This window comes from Nicotiana sylvestris, chromosome 11 (genome assembly GCF_000393655.2).
Source record: "Nicotiana sylvestris chromosome 11, ASM39365v2, whole genome shotgun sequence".
NCBI lineage: Eukaryota > Viridiplantae > Streptophyta > Magnoliopsida > Solanales > Solanaceae > Nicotiana > Nicotiana sylvestris.
The window spans coordinates 124,371,109-124,385,867 of record NC_091067.1 but is presented as its reverse complement, the minus strand read 5'-3'; the positions used below and the strand labels follow the sequence as shown (position 1 = coordinate 124,385,867).

Below are 14,759 nucleotides of genomic sequence, written 5' to 3'. Positions count from 1 at the left end.
TATTTTTCTAAAAAATGCTTCTTAGAAAAGTGTTTTTGGAGAAAAGCTACTTTTTTCTGCTTCTCAAAAACTGCTTCAGCTTCTCCTCAAAAGTGTTTTTTTCCTTCCAAAAGCTTGGCCAAACACCTCAATTTTTGGCAAAAAATGCTTTTGGCAAAAAAAAAAAAAAAGCACTTTTGGCTCCAAAGAAAGCTTGGCCAAACAAGCTATTGTTGTGCATCCCCGGTACAACCACATGATCCCCAATACAGTTTAATAGACTATGAGGGTGTTTGGCTAAGCTTATAAGCTGGTCAAACTGGCTTATAAGCACTTTTTGACTTATCTACGCGTTTGATAAAATTAAAAGTGCTTATAAGTTAAGTGCTTATAAGCCAAAAATAAGCCAAAAGCCATAAGTTGGTCTCCCCCAACTTATCAAATTTCAGTTTATAAGCACTTTAGGTTTGACTAAAATATTTACTATTCTATCCCTAAAATAATTCTTTTTAAACAAAACTCTTCGTATACCCAATTCTTCAGCTGCTTATTATTAATTTGAGCACTTTTATCCAAACACGTAACTGCTTATTTTTTAAATCAGCTTCAGCACTTAAAAGTGATTTTCAGCACCTAATGCTTATCAGCTACTTAAATCAGCTAAGCCAAACGGGCTCTATTACTTAAACTTCCCTCCGTTTCAATTTGTGCGAATCCATTTGACTGTGCATGGAGTTTAAGAAAAGAAAGAAGACTTTTGAACTTGTGGTGTAAAATGAGACACATATATTTTGTGTGGCTATAAATTATTACAATAAGTTAAATTATTTCCAAATAGGGAAATGAGTCATTCTTTTTGGCACGGACTAAAAATAAAATAGGTTCACATAAATTGAAACGGATAGAGTACTTAACTCTTTGTGGCAACTCAATGGGATTTTTACGTAGCTATACTATAATAGAAAATTATTTACCACCTTCATTTAGGTTCCTTATGAATCACTTTGGATATATTTACAAGTTATATGCAAAACCATAATTAAGAAGAAAATTCAAGATCCCTTAATTTTATCCCGTCAGTTACACAACACCCACCCTCATTTCTAATAACCCCCTACAATTAAGATTCTGTTTTTTTTTTTTTTCAAATGATGTCAAAAACATTTTCTCTTTCTTAATAATCACCCAAAATCTCTCTTTTATTTATATAACCCTCCTCCCCCCCAACCCCCAGAATTTCTGATTCTTTTCCTTTTCCAAAGGTTTTCAAACCCAATTTCTCACTTTCTTACTAATCACCCAAAATTTCTATTTTTTATTGATACAATGCAACCGAAATTTGGAATATTGCTCTAGAATCAAGCTATGGGTAAGTTTTGAATCTTGTTTTCTTTCTTTCTAGAATCTTTATTGTATGTTACTTGTAGATGATACATCAATACCCAAAACAATACTTGATACAATACTAATACAATTATAATACGATTATATTAGATTTTTCAGCTGACATTAGCCTGACAAAAAAAATACAATATAGCATTACTCTAAATTAACCCTCTTTCATACATTACTCTAAATTAACCCTCTTTCAAGCCCATATAGCAGACTTAACCAAGATACATCTCTCAATTAGCAGAAATGTAATTAGAACCCAAAGAACAATAGAAAGAAAAAAAACGAGCTCCTCGCGATGACAACTTAATAATGTTTTTTAGTTCACAAAAAGAATAATATTAACTTCGTGTGGTAGTACATACATAGCTCCAAATGATTCCTCTTTCAACTTCAGATAGCTGAATAACTCGCAGAAATGTAACAAAGTGGGAGCAAAAAGAAAGAAAAAGGAACAAAAAGGGGAAATAGGTCCACCTGGACATTTCAACTAAACTACATACAGATTATACAACATCATATTACAGAAGATTCCCCCCCGTCCTCGAATGTACACAAGTATCTCCTCTCTATAACACCTACTTTCCCATTAACTCACATCATGTGGAGAAGTCATAATTACGTGTTGCGTCGCATGAATGTGAGATGCTCTTTTTCGATGTCATACTGATTTTTCCCACAAGACGAGCTTGAAAAAAATGTTGCTAGCTAAAACTCGAGCAACGAACTATACCATAGCCACGGCCTTATAATCCAACCCATTTCACCCAGCTGAAGATTTTGCCAACTCTGAACGGTAACTCATAATCTTTGGCTACAGCAGGCTCCCTTTTTGCTGTCTCGGGTTCAGACCAAACATACACCCCACGCTCTTGGCGACTGCCTGGTACAGTGTTGTCGAGGATCACAGCTACCAGGAATGCAATCACCATGTGAAGTGATAACAATGTATTCAAAACGTAGTTTAGCTGCAAAAGAAACATTTTTTTGAGTCAGGACAGATTCAAAAGAACTTTAGTTTTATATGATATGTGGAAGATGCATACCCCTCCAAATTTGGTGCGGATTGGACCATGAGATGCCACGACATATGGTTGAAAATAACTCGGAACGGGCAAGTTGCTGTTTGGAGAGATGCCATACTGCTGGAAGTAGGCTGGTATAGAAAGAGACAGGAACAGAGACAAGCCAACTATGATAATGTTCCTTGAGCTTCCCGCTTCACTATAGCGTAAATTTGACAAGCCCAGGGCGGTAAGCATTGCCCACATAAAGCACAATAGGGCTGCAACCATGACATCTGGTATTGACGCAATAAAGCCTCCTACTTTACCTATTTGCATGTCAGAAGAAAGGTGCATGGTTACCATTATGTTGCTATGACAAATAGGAGACTTAATATAACAGAGTATGTATCAATCACACCAGTACATGGCTATTCAAGGGTAAAAGTGAAATACATAGGATATCCGCAATTCCGATCTGCAATCTTTAAGACAAATGGCTGCTGCTAATCATTCTTTGTTCCTTATAAATGTCACAGTAAATGGCTTTTGATAGTCAAGATTACTAATGAAACCTAAAGGGTAGACCAACCCTAACCAACAAAGCTGCTGCTGCTTCAGCATTAGCAATGTCCTGACCAAACACTTGCCAAAGAGGATTTTTTTGATAAAAGGAGAGGATATTCTTTTCTTTTCAATCTTCCTTTTTGGAAACAAACAAATCCCCAGTGCCTTAGTTGGTCCAGCTCCTGTTGGTGTAAAGGTACGAGAATTAGGGGAATATGGATCAGCGGTTCTACCAACCCCCCACTTAAACACCAAGCGTAGTTTCCACGGGCTGTTCGCCTACACAAATCCTGGCTATGTACTTCCTTTACCATTAAACCAAAGCCCTAGGCTTTTTCTAGCCTAACCCCAGTTGGCATGCTGTTCGATACTCGGGGGAGTATGGGTCTGCCCCTAATTTCTTTTGAATCTTCCTTATTATTGTTAAACATAATTCTTTTCACAATTCTGTAAGTTGTTGTTGGGGGGGGGGGGGGGCTCTTGAGTGGAGGGAGGGGACCCTCAACAACTCATAGGACAATGAATCATGATAGAAGTGTTCAACTTTTTCTCCTTAGTTGACATAATCAGGTTGATCTAGATAATCAAGAGGAAAAGAGAAGTACTCTTAACAATTTTAGTCCTCTCCCACCATTTAAGAATGTAACTGAATACAAATTGCCCCTTCCAGTCTATCATAATGCCACTGACCTTTGAAAATAAAGAACCTCCTCAAGGTTGACTAAAGTGAAATGGTTAGTTTTTCAGAATTTCTAAAATGGCAGAAGCCCCCCACCCCCACCCCACCTTAATTTCTCCTCTTTCGAATTTTCTTCATTTCTTCATCTCATTCCTTTTGCATAATGACAAACAAACAGGGGTCGAAAATAATGCAGCCTATTTTCCCATTTTTGCTTCAAAACTATCTTTTTCTTCTCATATCTTTTTCCCAATTATCTGTCACATATACCGGTTGAGAGTTAATTTGGTCCAACTGTGGTGTTCTCAGAGGGAGAAGTGAACATAGCACCAGTCCGTTCTTATCTTTAGTGAGAACAAACTAATAGTGTTGCTATTTCCAAGTACTCAGGAATATATATCAAGTAACAAGTAGGACTTACTCTGGAAAATTCATCACCTTTTAATAGTGTTATACTCATTCAGACATGACGTACGAGAGGGGACTAGATGTATGATATGCAAAAGTAACATCCAAAAGTTTTTCTCAAATCAGCACAGATCATGAAGCATATCTTAAAGCATCCAGTATACATGTCCCATTTTCTCTTCATTACATGGTCCAAGAGAATCATCTCATTACCAAATTAATAAAGCAGTTGCTAATTGGCTACCTCAGTGATGAATTTTCTAATATGAAAATTGATATCTTATCTGAAGAAACAATATCACTGCATTCAAGAAGCCAATATGAAGTAGACTTCTTCAAAAATGGACAAGAAATAGAAAAAATAAGCAAATCTAATGAGAATACAAGGGTACTTGTGGGCTGTGGCCAGGAGGGAAAAGAAAGGGCTTTATAAGAACTAAGGATATGTAGGCAAGATAGTCTACCTTCATACTCAAAGAAAAGACATCACTCACAAAGTAGAACATAGAGATTGTGGAATCATAAAGGTTTACTGAAGGCTCTTTTTCTCCCTCATCCAAGCACAAAGTCAGTATCAGTATTGTACTTACATACATGAAACAAATGTTGCTCTTGAGAGTTGCACAAATGCTAAAAGTTATGGGAAAGGCACTTATGATGCCTACCCGTGAGGGATATCTATGCAAATTTTATAAATTCATAAGGTCACCTTAAGAAGCGTACCTATAAGGGACAGGACAATTAAAACACATGCCCCCAACTCGATCGCTCTGCGGCTTCCCATTTTGGTAACAGCAATTGTGTGCACATTTTCAGTTAAAGTTGCAGATCCAGTTCCAGTGCCCCATAGACCAGCCAAGAGGCTACAAAGACCTTCAAGACCAATTCCTCGACTTAAAACACCTGGCGTTGGAGGTCTGGATGCAACCAACAATGATGATGCATGATATGACCCAACCTAAAAGTTGACAAAACGTTAGAAACCAAATGATAGTTCAACACCATAATATAAGAAGAAAAACGCATTCTGTATACCATCCAATATTTGAGAAGAGACATATTAAACCAAACAGTGTGGTAAAAGTGTTTCTTAAAAGGATGCCTGGTATAATTTATCTTAAGGGGTTTTCATGTAAAACTTTGCAAATGAAGTGCAACTTTCATTTTGTGCGGGTTCCAAAAGTCAATGCTACAAAGACCGGAAAGAATGTCCATGTGATTAACATCCATTTATCTTCAGAGCAGACCAAACTAGTAACCGCCAAAACACAACCTGTGACATATACTGGACCCAAAATTACTCTTAACATGTTATGTGAACATCATTCTAAGTTAAGCTGAATGCAGGCTCTACCATTTTGAAATTTCACCAGAACAAAGTTAGAAAGAGAAAGATAACTATAAAATAACCTGCGGGTTGCTGAAGTCCTTTTAGAATAGAGGATAAAGTGCATTGAAATAACAATGACAGTTTCATAGATAGGTTTTTACCCAACTAAAACCAAACATAGCTAAGGGTGTTTTATTTTTCAGTTCGTGAAAAGGTCACTGGCTGAGGCAAGGGAGAATATACCACAAGGCTGAATTAAGACAAGATGCGCGGATTTCATACAAGTCCGCACTGATAGTTGGATAGCTGTGGCTTCAGCTACAGTAAAGGTCTTACTTTTCAAATGACCTTTCTGAAGAGTGGAATGCCTGGCTGACCAATATATTTTCCTCGAGTTGGCTCAAGGGACAGCGACTTAGATGAGTTGAGATTACACCACGTAACAGTCTATATAATGCTAGACAGCTCTTAATATTTAGCATCGGCTCGCAAGATGATACTACTGAAAGTAATTGTACTACCAACTCTACAACCAGTCCTTATGGTGTCAGTCTATGGAGATCAATCAGGAACTTGTGGTCAAAGTTCAGAAACAAATCTAGCTTCAAGATGAGCAATGGAATGCAAACTTCTTTCTGGGATGACACCTGGCTAGGCCAATGTCCTTTGAAACAGACTTTCCCAGACATTTATAGTCTGAACCAGCAACAAGGAGCAACTGTGGGAGATGTATGGTCAAACCAAGGATGGAACCTTAGCTATAGAAGATTATTCAATGACTGGGAGATCGTCAGGCTAACAGAATTCTACAACACCTTGGATCAATTCAAAGGGACATCCACTCCTGAAGATTGTATGTTCTGGCAAAGGGATAAGCAAGGTAAATTCTCAGTCAAGTCTGCCTACAAGGAATACAACACCTCTAATAATCAGATTGGAAGTTGGCCTTGGAAACTAATATGGAAAGTCAAAATTCCATACAAAGTTGCTTGCTTCACGTGGTTGCTAGCCAGAAAAGCAGTCTTAACTCAGGATAATCTTATCAAGAGGGCTTCCACCTATGCTCCAGATGCTACTTATGTGGAGAAGAGACAGAGACAATCAACCATCTTTTTTTGCACTGCAGGATAACAGAACAAATTTGGAGGATTTTCATTAACTTGAAAGGAATCATGTGGGTAATGCCAAGAAGTATTATTGAACTTCTAGAATGCTGGAACAGACTCAGTAGCTCCCCTAATCAGAAAGAGAGATGGAAGATTGTCCCAGCTTGCATTTGGTGGACTGTTTGGAAAGAGAGAAACCAAAGATGTTTTGAAGATAGACATAGTACTATCCAGAGGATGAAAATGCATTGTTTAGCTCTTTTTTATTTTTGGTGTAAGCAGGAGTACATGGAAGATCCAGAATCTTTTGTTGATGTTTTAGGATCCTTGTAAGGACTTGAGAATCTTCCTGTACCACCCTTTGTAATTATGGTTAATTATACCTGTTTTGATACAGTTAATAGATATGCAACAAATGTTACTTTCTCAAAAAAAATGATACTACTGAAAGTGCAATATTTTAGGAGTAACTTATTAACAAAGATAAGAAAAATTAAAATTCAACCGGGAAACAACTCACCGAATCCACGGATGAGATTATTGACACCACACACATTACTAGAGCCATTTTCCAGTGGAAGACAGGCGTACCCCATTGCAACGGATAAGGGAATCTAAACCATGGAGCTGATCTTAATGCGTGAGAAGTATCAACACGACAGTGCTTCATCCTAGAGATATTCTTTCTGCAGTGGTCGGATATTATATTTGATACTGGTATATTCACATCACAGCCTTTGTAGCTATATGCTCCCACTGAAGTCAGGAGAAAAGCGACAAGCCATGTTATTGCTAGACCCAATGGAACCTGCACATGAACATGAATGCACAGGTCAGAGGACGGCGAGCTAACAGAAAAAGAATAGAAGATAAAAATTAAACCACAGATTTACCGCGTAGATGAGAAACACACGATGACCAAGAACAGATATCTTCCGAAGGTACTGCACCACAAGAAAAGATTTTCATAGAAGAAGTTAGACATCATGTACTTGCAAAAAAATGTTAATATGATATAGCCAGGCAGAAAAATAAAGGAAAATTATGTGAACAGAGTGAACAAATACAAGAAAGTGGCAGATAAGCTCAAAATCAGACATTTCAGTTGTCACATGATATGGGGAAAAATTTAAACAAGAACTTGTGGGAAACTTACAAGAGAGAATATAACGACCAACAATATCTGCACTGCACCAATTTCAAGACATGTACCAACTTGTGGGAATCCATAACTGTAGAAGGAAAGTCCAACAGCTGCAACAGTAGGAGCCACAACCACAGGATTGATCAACCTGGACCAGAAAAGGGCAAAAGAATGTTTGGATTTTGATGTGCACACTGTGCAACAATAAGAACATTGACCAAAGAACAGAAGCAGGATGCTTACAGTTAAAAATAAAAAACAGCCACTACGGAACAAATTTTAGACCTATACATAAAAATTCCAGAGAAAAACTGTAATGACAAAGGGTGGAGCAAAAGAAACAGAAGACTACATGTGAAGTAAAATTTTCTTCCAGACATATTTATAGAACAGAATTTTTTTTTATTGTTATTTTGGATACACACACACACACAAGAAAATATATATATATATATATAATATATATTATATATAGGTACAAAAGGCTGTCAAAATAGATCTAATTAGCCAACTACATTTGCTTCAATTTCCCTACAAAAGCTTATGTATCCAATGTGTTTAACAAAAAGATTGGAATAAAGCTAAGTGTGTGGATCCAGTGAGATTGCTTATATCGTTTTTTCTCCTTTTTCACGAGAAGATTCAACCGTTCAAGTAGCACATATCGAGGAAAATGAGTGAAGGTCGCTTGACATGGTTCGGTCATGTTTTGGGTCGACCTCCAGATGCATCGGTTTGTAGGCGTGAGATCATGGTGAACGAAGGTGTTAAAACATGGAAGGAAGTTGTCTTGAAGGACCTACAAATTCATGCAGACTTGTCTTTCACTAAGCAAAAGATAGGGCCCAGTGAAAGAAAAAGATCTATATAGGCGATTTGAGAATACATTACAAACTTTAGCACTTTTACTATAGGTCTCATGCGTTCTACAAGTGGTTTAATCTTTGAAAGATTTGTACGTTTAGAAAATATACACAAATTCTAATATGTTTTATATTGAATTTGCATAATATTGGCATGAAATGATTTAAATGGAGTAACGTGGTCAGTGAGGATTCATATAGCTGGCCCAACTTGTTTGGGACTGAGGCGTAATTGTTGTTGTATCCTCTTTTTCTCCTCCTACTACTGTTCTGATGTCTTTAGTCTCATTTTCTTATGTACCAAATCACATTATGTCATTAGGGATCGTAAAACAGGAGGGAGGCAGAACTTACATATGGTCCCCAAATCCTCCAGATGCCATTTCTGTCAATAAAGCTTCTTCCTTATCCGGAAAAAAGAAATATGCAGCAGTTCATCGGGGCATAAAATCATTATTACTTTAACAGAACCTTTAACTTTTCGAAACTTGGACTACTTAATCTTTTCGTATGATAGTGGAACCACATTATTAATCATGGCACAGAGTTTCTAAAAGCTTTATTAATGACAGCACACCATCAATAAGTACAAAATTGAGAATCAACTAAAAAATATGATAGTGACAGTTCAATTAGCATGTCCAATTCAATTCAACCACTTTGCACCAAAGACTGTTATGGTCCTTGAGCTTTTAATATTTTGAACATTTCTATAACCAGAAAAATGTCTTTGGATCAGCTAATCCTCCTTCAGTTTTGAAACCAAGTAACATCACAACAATGTCATTCTTGTTTAGTTGCCTTTCAAGCTGCTGTCTTTTTTACAGTGTCTGTATGTAGGATTCAGGACTAAACAAGAATGATACAGGACCTGTCAAAATAAAATGGGCCCCTCCATAACCATGGTACACATATAATGGCTAAGAAGGTAGAAAAGATACGGGGGGAGGTGAAGGAATTACCTCCGCAGGAAATAGGCGGCTAGCCAATCTAAAATACTAGACCCGCTAAAGATGTTAAAAGAAGATGATTGTCACTCAGTTAACACCCAAAGGATCACTCTCGATTGTAGCCAATTAAAACTAAAGCTACATTTCCCCTAACATCATATAGCATCATAATACAGTCAAGATATTGCTATTTTCTTTTACTACTCATTTTTATTAAAATCCACATGAGGCTCCAGATATCAGCTGCATAACTACGAAAGCATGAATCGGCAGCATAGCATGAGAACAGAGAAGAAAACATAAAAAATGTCGGCCAAGAATTTTTTACCTCAAAAATACTGACATCAGCCCACTGTATCCAAGCATTGCTTGAAAAGCTGAAGAAATTATTATAGCTCCCTGCAACTCCTTCATGATATGCTTGAAATTCTGCAGGTTGGAAACCTTCTTATTACAATGTTTTGACATAAATAACTACTTACAAGACAAAGTGAATGATCAATAATTAGTGCTACAGTTAAAGTCAGTGATGGGACAAGAATCAAAGCAAACGACCAAGGCTAGTTTAGCAAAGACTGAAAGCAAGAGAGATATGGAAAGCAAAAAATAAAAGTGAGAGAAATCAAACTCTGTCTAACAAGATGCTTTGCAGGTCAACAATGATTCATATTGGCTTCTTGAAGAAAAATAGAGTACTCATGTAAGATCCCTCTATTAAGGATGCCCATGAAAGCTGGTCTTCATGGAAAGTTGATAATTCCATTAGTAAAGTCTGGCAGATGATCCCTTCTGTATTTTGTGGTGTGTTTGGACAGAAAGGAATCGCAGATGTTTTGATGGGATATCAACTCCAACATACGCACTTAAGGCTAGATGTCTTTTATGGTTATATAGTTGGCAGAACTTAGCTCCTGTAAATTGTCCTATTAATCGTTTGGACTTCGTCGGCTCCTTAGCTTTAGCCTAGTTTTTGTCTGTAGAGCTGACTATTTCTTTATGTATCTCTCTCTCTTTTGTACTTCTTGCATTTTTTTTTATGCCTTTAATGCAATTCTCTTACTTCATCAAAAAAAAAAAAAGATTTTCCCTTTTTTAAAAGGAAACTATCGTAAGAGCCACATCCAAAGAAATTAACATTGCTTGACTTATGAGGTACTTGAAGCCACACAGGTTATTGTATGACAATTCATTACAGACAGAAAAAGGTACGCTGCTAAAGGTCAATAAAGTGCACTATTTAGTAACTACAGTACTGAACCACAAATTCAACATTTAAAGCAGCATACTACATTTTAGGTGGAAGAGGAATGTTTTTGCTACTCAATAAGATTTTGTGGGATGCCAGAACCACATATACACACGGACCCTTGTAAAATACTACTCAATAACATAGCAAAAAGGAGTGTTGAAACATACATTTCCATTCAATCCTAAGAACTCTGGGGAGTGAATTATTGCAAGTGCAGAAGCAAGATATACAAATGAAGGACCCTGTATTAGAGGCAATCTCGAGCCAAATGACGTGTGCAACAGCGTCGTCACTCCTGAGACAAAGAGCACAGTGGAGACGACATTTGATGTATCCTCCTATAAGTACTAACTTTTATCAGTTCACATCAGTTAAATAAACACAGAAATAAAACAAACTAATATTGTATTAAACGAAATAAGAACAAAAAATAAAGTACTCACATGGTCACCACCCATTGCTGGAACTATCACAAGCGGAATTAGTATCAACGATCCCAACATTGAAAGATAATGTTGAAATCCATAGAGTCCAATAGGAACTGCAACATATGAACACACATCAATAATCTCACAGTTAGACTAAAAGATTATATCTTTTCACACGAACAGGTGTATCTCATCTCGTATTTGACCTAATCACATTTAACAATATCCAATACTGCAGTTACATTCTCATTGCTCAAAAGAAGAGAAAATATCAAAAACACAAACAATTAGCAACTCATTATCCATCAACAAGCAATTCAGTGAAATATGCAACACAGCTTTTTCAATTAACTAAAAGATTAATCTTTGCAGATAAACGGGTGTAACTCATCTCAAATTCAACCTAATCACATTTAGCAAGACTCAATATTGCAGTTACATGCTCAAAACATAAAAAAATACCAAAACACAAACACATAGCAACTCATCATCCTATTAACAAGCAATTCAATGAAACATTTGTAGCTTTTTCTGGATAAACTAACATACAACAGCTACTACTACGTCTTAATCCCAAACATGTGGGTTCGGCTATATCAATGTCCATGTAACTAACATATTCAACTAAAAATTCGGTGAAATTAGTTGGGGTCGACCATATGAATCATCAATGACCATGTAACTAACATATTCAAATAACAATTCAGTTGCAATGTAGGCTGCTGCGAGGTGTACTAGTCAAGGTGAGCGCAAGCTGGCCAGACACAACTGACACATATTCAAATAAAGATACTGAAGCATAAGGTCTCACCAAGACCAGGAGTATCCCTAAGCTCATACTTCATATGAGAATGCCTAGACACAAAACCATCATCATCATCAACTGTTTGTGGCAACGTATCCACAGCCTCTTCATTCCTCGAAGCTCTTCGAGCCGTCTGCTGAACCGTAGCAGCTGCAGCAGCTGGCTCAGCAGCAGTGGTAGTACCAGCTGCTTGTCCATTAGTACTCTTATTCACCGCACCCCCACCACCATCAGAGTCTCTCCTTTTCCTCACAGGCTTATCTTTTTCACTTGTAGGTTCCCCATTAGCTTTATCCTGTCTAGGAGGCCTAGCTCGACCCGCTTCAAGATCCAAATTCGGGTCGGACTCTCTCCTACGGGTTGGCTGAGAAGACTGTGGTTGTTGTAACCCAATTTGCCCAGAATCACTAGCATTGGTCTCACCAGAGAATTTGGGGCGAAACCCAGTCTTTTTAGCCCAAGAAGAAGGTGGCATTGCAGCAGATTCCGGTGCGGGTGGCCATGGACCGGGCCGTGGTTTCTTATTCGGGTCAGAGCTAGCCATTTTTTAGCCCTATGAATGCATAGCTTTTTAAACTACAAAACTAACCAAGAATAAGTTTTTAGTGAAATGGGTGTCTAAAACGTGAGTTGGATCTGATTTTTGTTAGGGTTTTTCAAGTGGGTCAGTTTGATAATTTCAAGAACAGCTAAAAAAACACGTAAAGCAATGAACTTTATTTTTTTGGGAGTATGAAATGGTAAGTTCACACAGTAGGGGTGTTAGTGTGTGAGAGAGAAAGGGGGAGTAGAGAAATGTGAGAGTGAGAATTGTAGTTCGCTGGAGCTAAGCTAGTAGGGGGGGTGGGGGGAGGGAAGGGGGAAGGAAGAGTGAGAGTGACAGAAGACGACAATAGAGAGAGAGAGAGAGAAGCAAAAGAGGGAGGGGAGAATTAGAGACAACTAATAAGTGATAAAACGACGGCGTCTGGTTTGGTGGAGGGGGAACCGCGCTTCTTTTTGTTCTCACGAAATATGATGTCACCCCTTATCCCTTTCTTTTTTAACCATTTTTTTAAAGATTTGAATTATATAGGTATAGGACTACTATTAAAATGCAAATAATTTTGTCGTTACTTGTGTAATTTACATGAGAGATGGTTTTATACTCCGTTATAAATGTCATTGTAGTTATATAATTTGCCGATATATTTTGACATCCTACGGCTTCAGCAAGATGCTTAGCCCCATTCATCTTCGGGACAAGAATACTCGATCAGGAGTTAGTACGCACTCCTTCGAGCGTCGCTATTTCTAGGCAAACTTTCTCACTAGAAATAGGCCTTGCTTGGTGATCCGGGCTCTTTCTCTCTAGACGATAAAACTAATCTCATAGTTCAAAAAATGTAATATTAATAAGTACTCCTACGTACTAGTGATAAATAACCTTAAATAATTCACTAGCATTCTTTAAGCTAGCGTTTGACCATAAATTCCCAAATTTATTTTGAAAAATCTGATTTAGGTGAAGTTTGGTTTGAAGATGAAAATATGTTTAGACATCAGTTTTCAAAATATATTTCACTTTTTTTTGAAAAAACATGAAACATGACTTACACCCACAAGTTCTATAAACTATCACAAATATCTAACAGTACATTCATCAATAACGGTCATTATCATTATAACAAGCCATAGTCCTGAACATAAATAAATTTAGTATAAAATTATCATTTTTATATTTAACTATATAATACACTATTAGATGACCGAGAAGACGAAGCAACATTGTTACAAAACTCTTTTATAAACTACAAAAGCATTATTACAAAATAAGAAATGGTGGATTCTGTTAAAAATGTAATAGTAATATTTTGAGCCAAAAAGAACTGGTTTTGGGCTTTGAAAATTTGTCGAAATATAGATAAAATTTATGAACAAACATGTATTTACCAAAAATAATCTGGAAAAAATTTAGCAAAATCCATGGCCAGATCCAAAGAAAATTTATTTACTAATAACAATGAGTTATCCAAACAGCTAAGTCAATGGAGCCATTTCAGGGATTGTATATGAACAATCTTACATCTGCAATGCTTTTTCTTTTTTGCTTTAATGAAAGAAATATTTTTATTTGAATTATTTATCGGAACTAACAGTAATGGCGCTAGTCTCCTTTAATCAAGGCAATTAGAGTATTAGAAAATTACTGTAAAGCAGATATTGGAATATATCTTGGAAACTATTTGATACTAACATTTAATAGTTCACATGTTCTCATAATTATAGTATTAATTAAAAGAAGCACTAAATAATTTGCTTTCCATTTTTCGGTGATTTATTAGTAATAATAGCTAAGCCATTTATAGTCGAAGATCCACTAGATCATATTAAATGAAGGCACGGGTCTTGCAAAAGTAAACCAAAACAAGAAAAGGACAAAAACAAAAATTGCAAACTAAAAATAGGGAAAAAAGAAATGAGTAGTCTCTCTATCCTTAAATGATCGTCACATTTCCCTTGTTGACAGTAACTGAGATATTCTTTCACTAAGGTTAAATGAGAAAAGGGTAGCCCGGTATACTAAGCTCCCGCTATGCACGGAGTTCGGGAAAGGGCTGTATGGGTCCATATTTGACCGACCTCGACCTATGACGAGCACGACAAACGATCAAGTACCTTCGAATCGGCGTACCAAGAAAGACGACCTTAGGGCGAAAGAAGAAACTGCACGCCCCCTATAGTAGTGTAATCCCATTAGGGGCCATTAAGAATATTCCGCCGAATATTCCCTATATTTGGTTGTTTACAATTCCAAAGGGTTTTTCTCTAGTATATAAGGGGGGAAAGACCTTGTAAGGGGGGGTGGGGGGGAC

General features: G+C 37.0%; 1 protein-coding gene across 1 annotated transcript; it reads right to left on the bottom strand.

Annotated features, from left to right (window-relative positions):
* Positions 1-1,670: 1,670 nt before the first annotated feature.
* On the bottom strand, positions 1,671-12,784 carry LOC104216680 (nucleobase-ascorbate transporter 12). The gene is made up of 10 exons (XM_009766790.2): positions 11,911-12,784; positions 11,115-11,212; positions 10,839-11,009; positions 9,751-9,851; positions 7,622-7,757; positions 7,359-7,409; positions 6,986-7,273; positions 4,753-4,987; positions 2,418-2,704; positions 1,671-2,339 (listed from the first exon to the last, which is right to left on the bottom strand). Exons 1-10 carry the CDS (start codon positions 12,446-12,448, stop codon positions 2,118-2,120), a joined length of 2,127 nt encoding a protein of 708 aa, XP_009765092.1. The 5' UTR covers positions 12,449-12,784; the 3' UTR covers positions 1,671-2,117.
* Positions 12,785-14,759: the final 1,975 nt, after the last annotated feature.

Coding starts and splice junctions, on each gene's coding strand:
- LOC104216680 (XM_009766790.2), bottom strand. CDS start 12,448: ATGGCTAGCTCTGACCCGAATAAGAAACCACGGCCCGGTCCATGGCCA. Junction 4,988..6,985: donor TAATCTCATCCGTGGATTCG/GTGAGTTGTTTC, acceptor GTCAACTTTTAG/GTTGGGTCATATCATGCATC. Junction 2,705..4,752: donor AATTGTCCTGTCCCTTATAG/GTACGCTTCTTA, acceptor ACATGCAAATAG/GTAAAGTAGGAGGCTTTATT.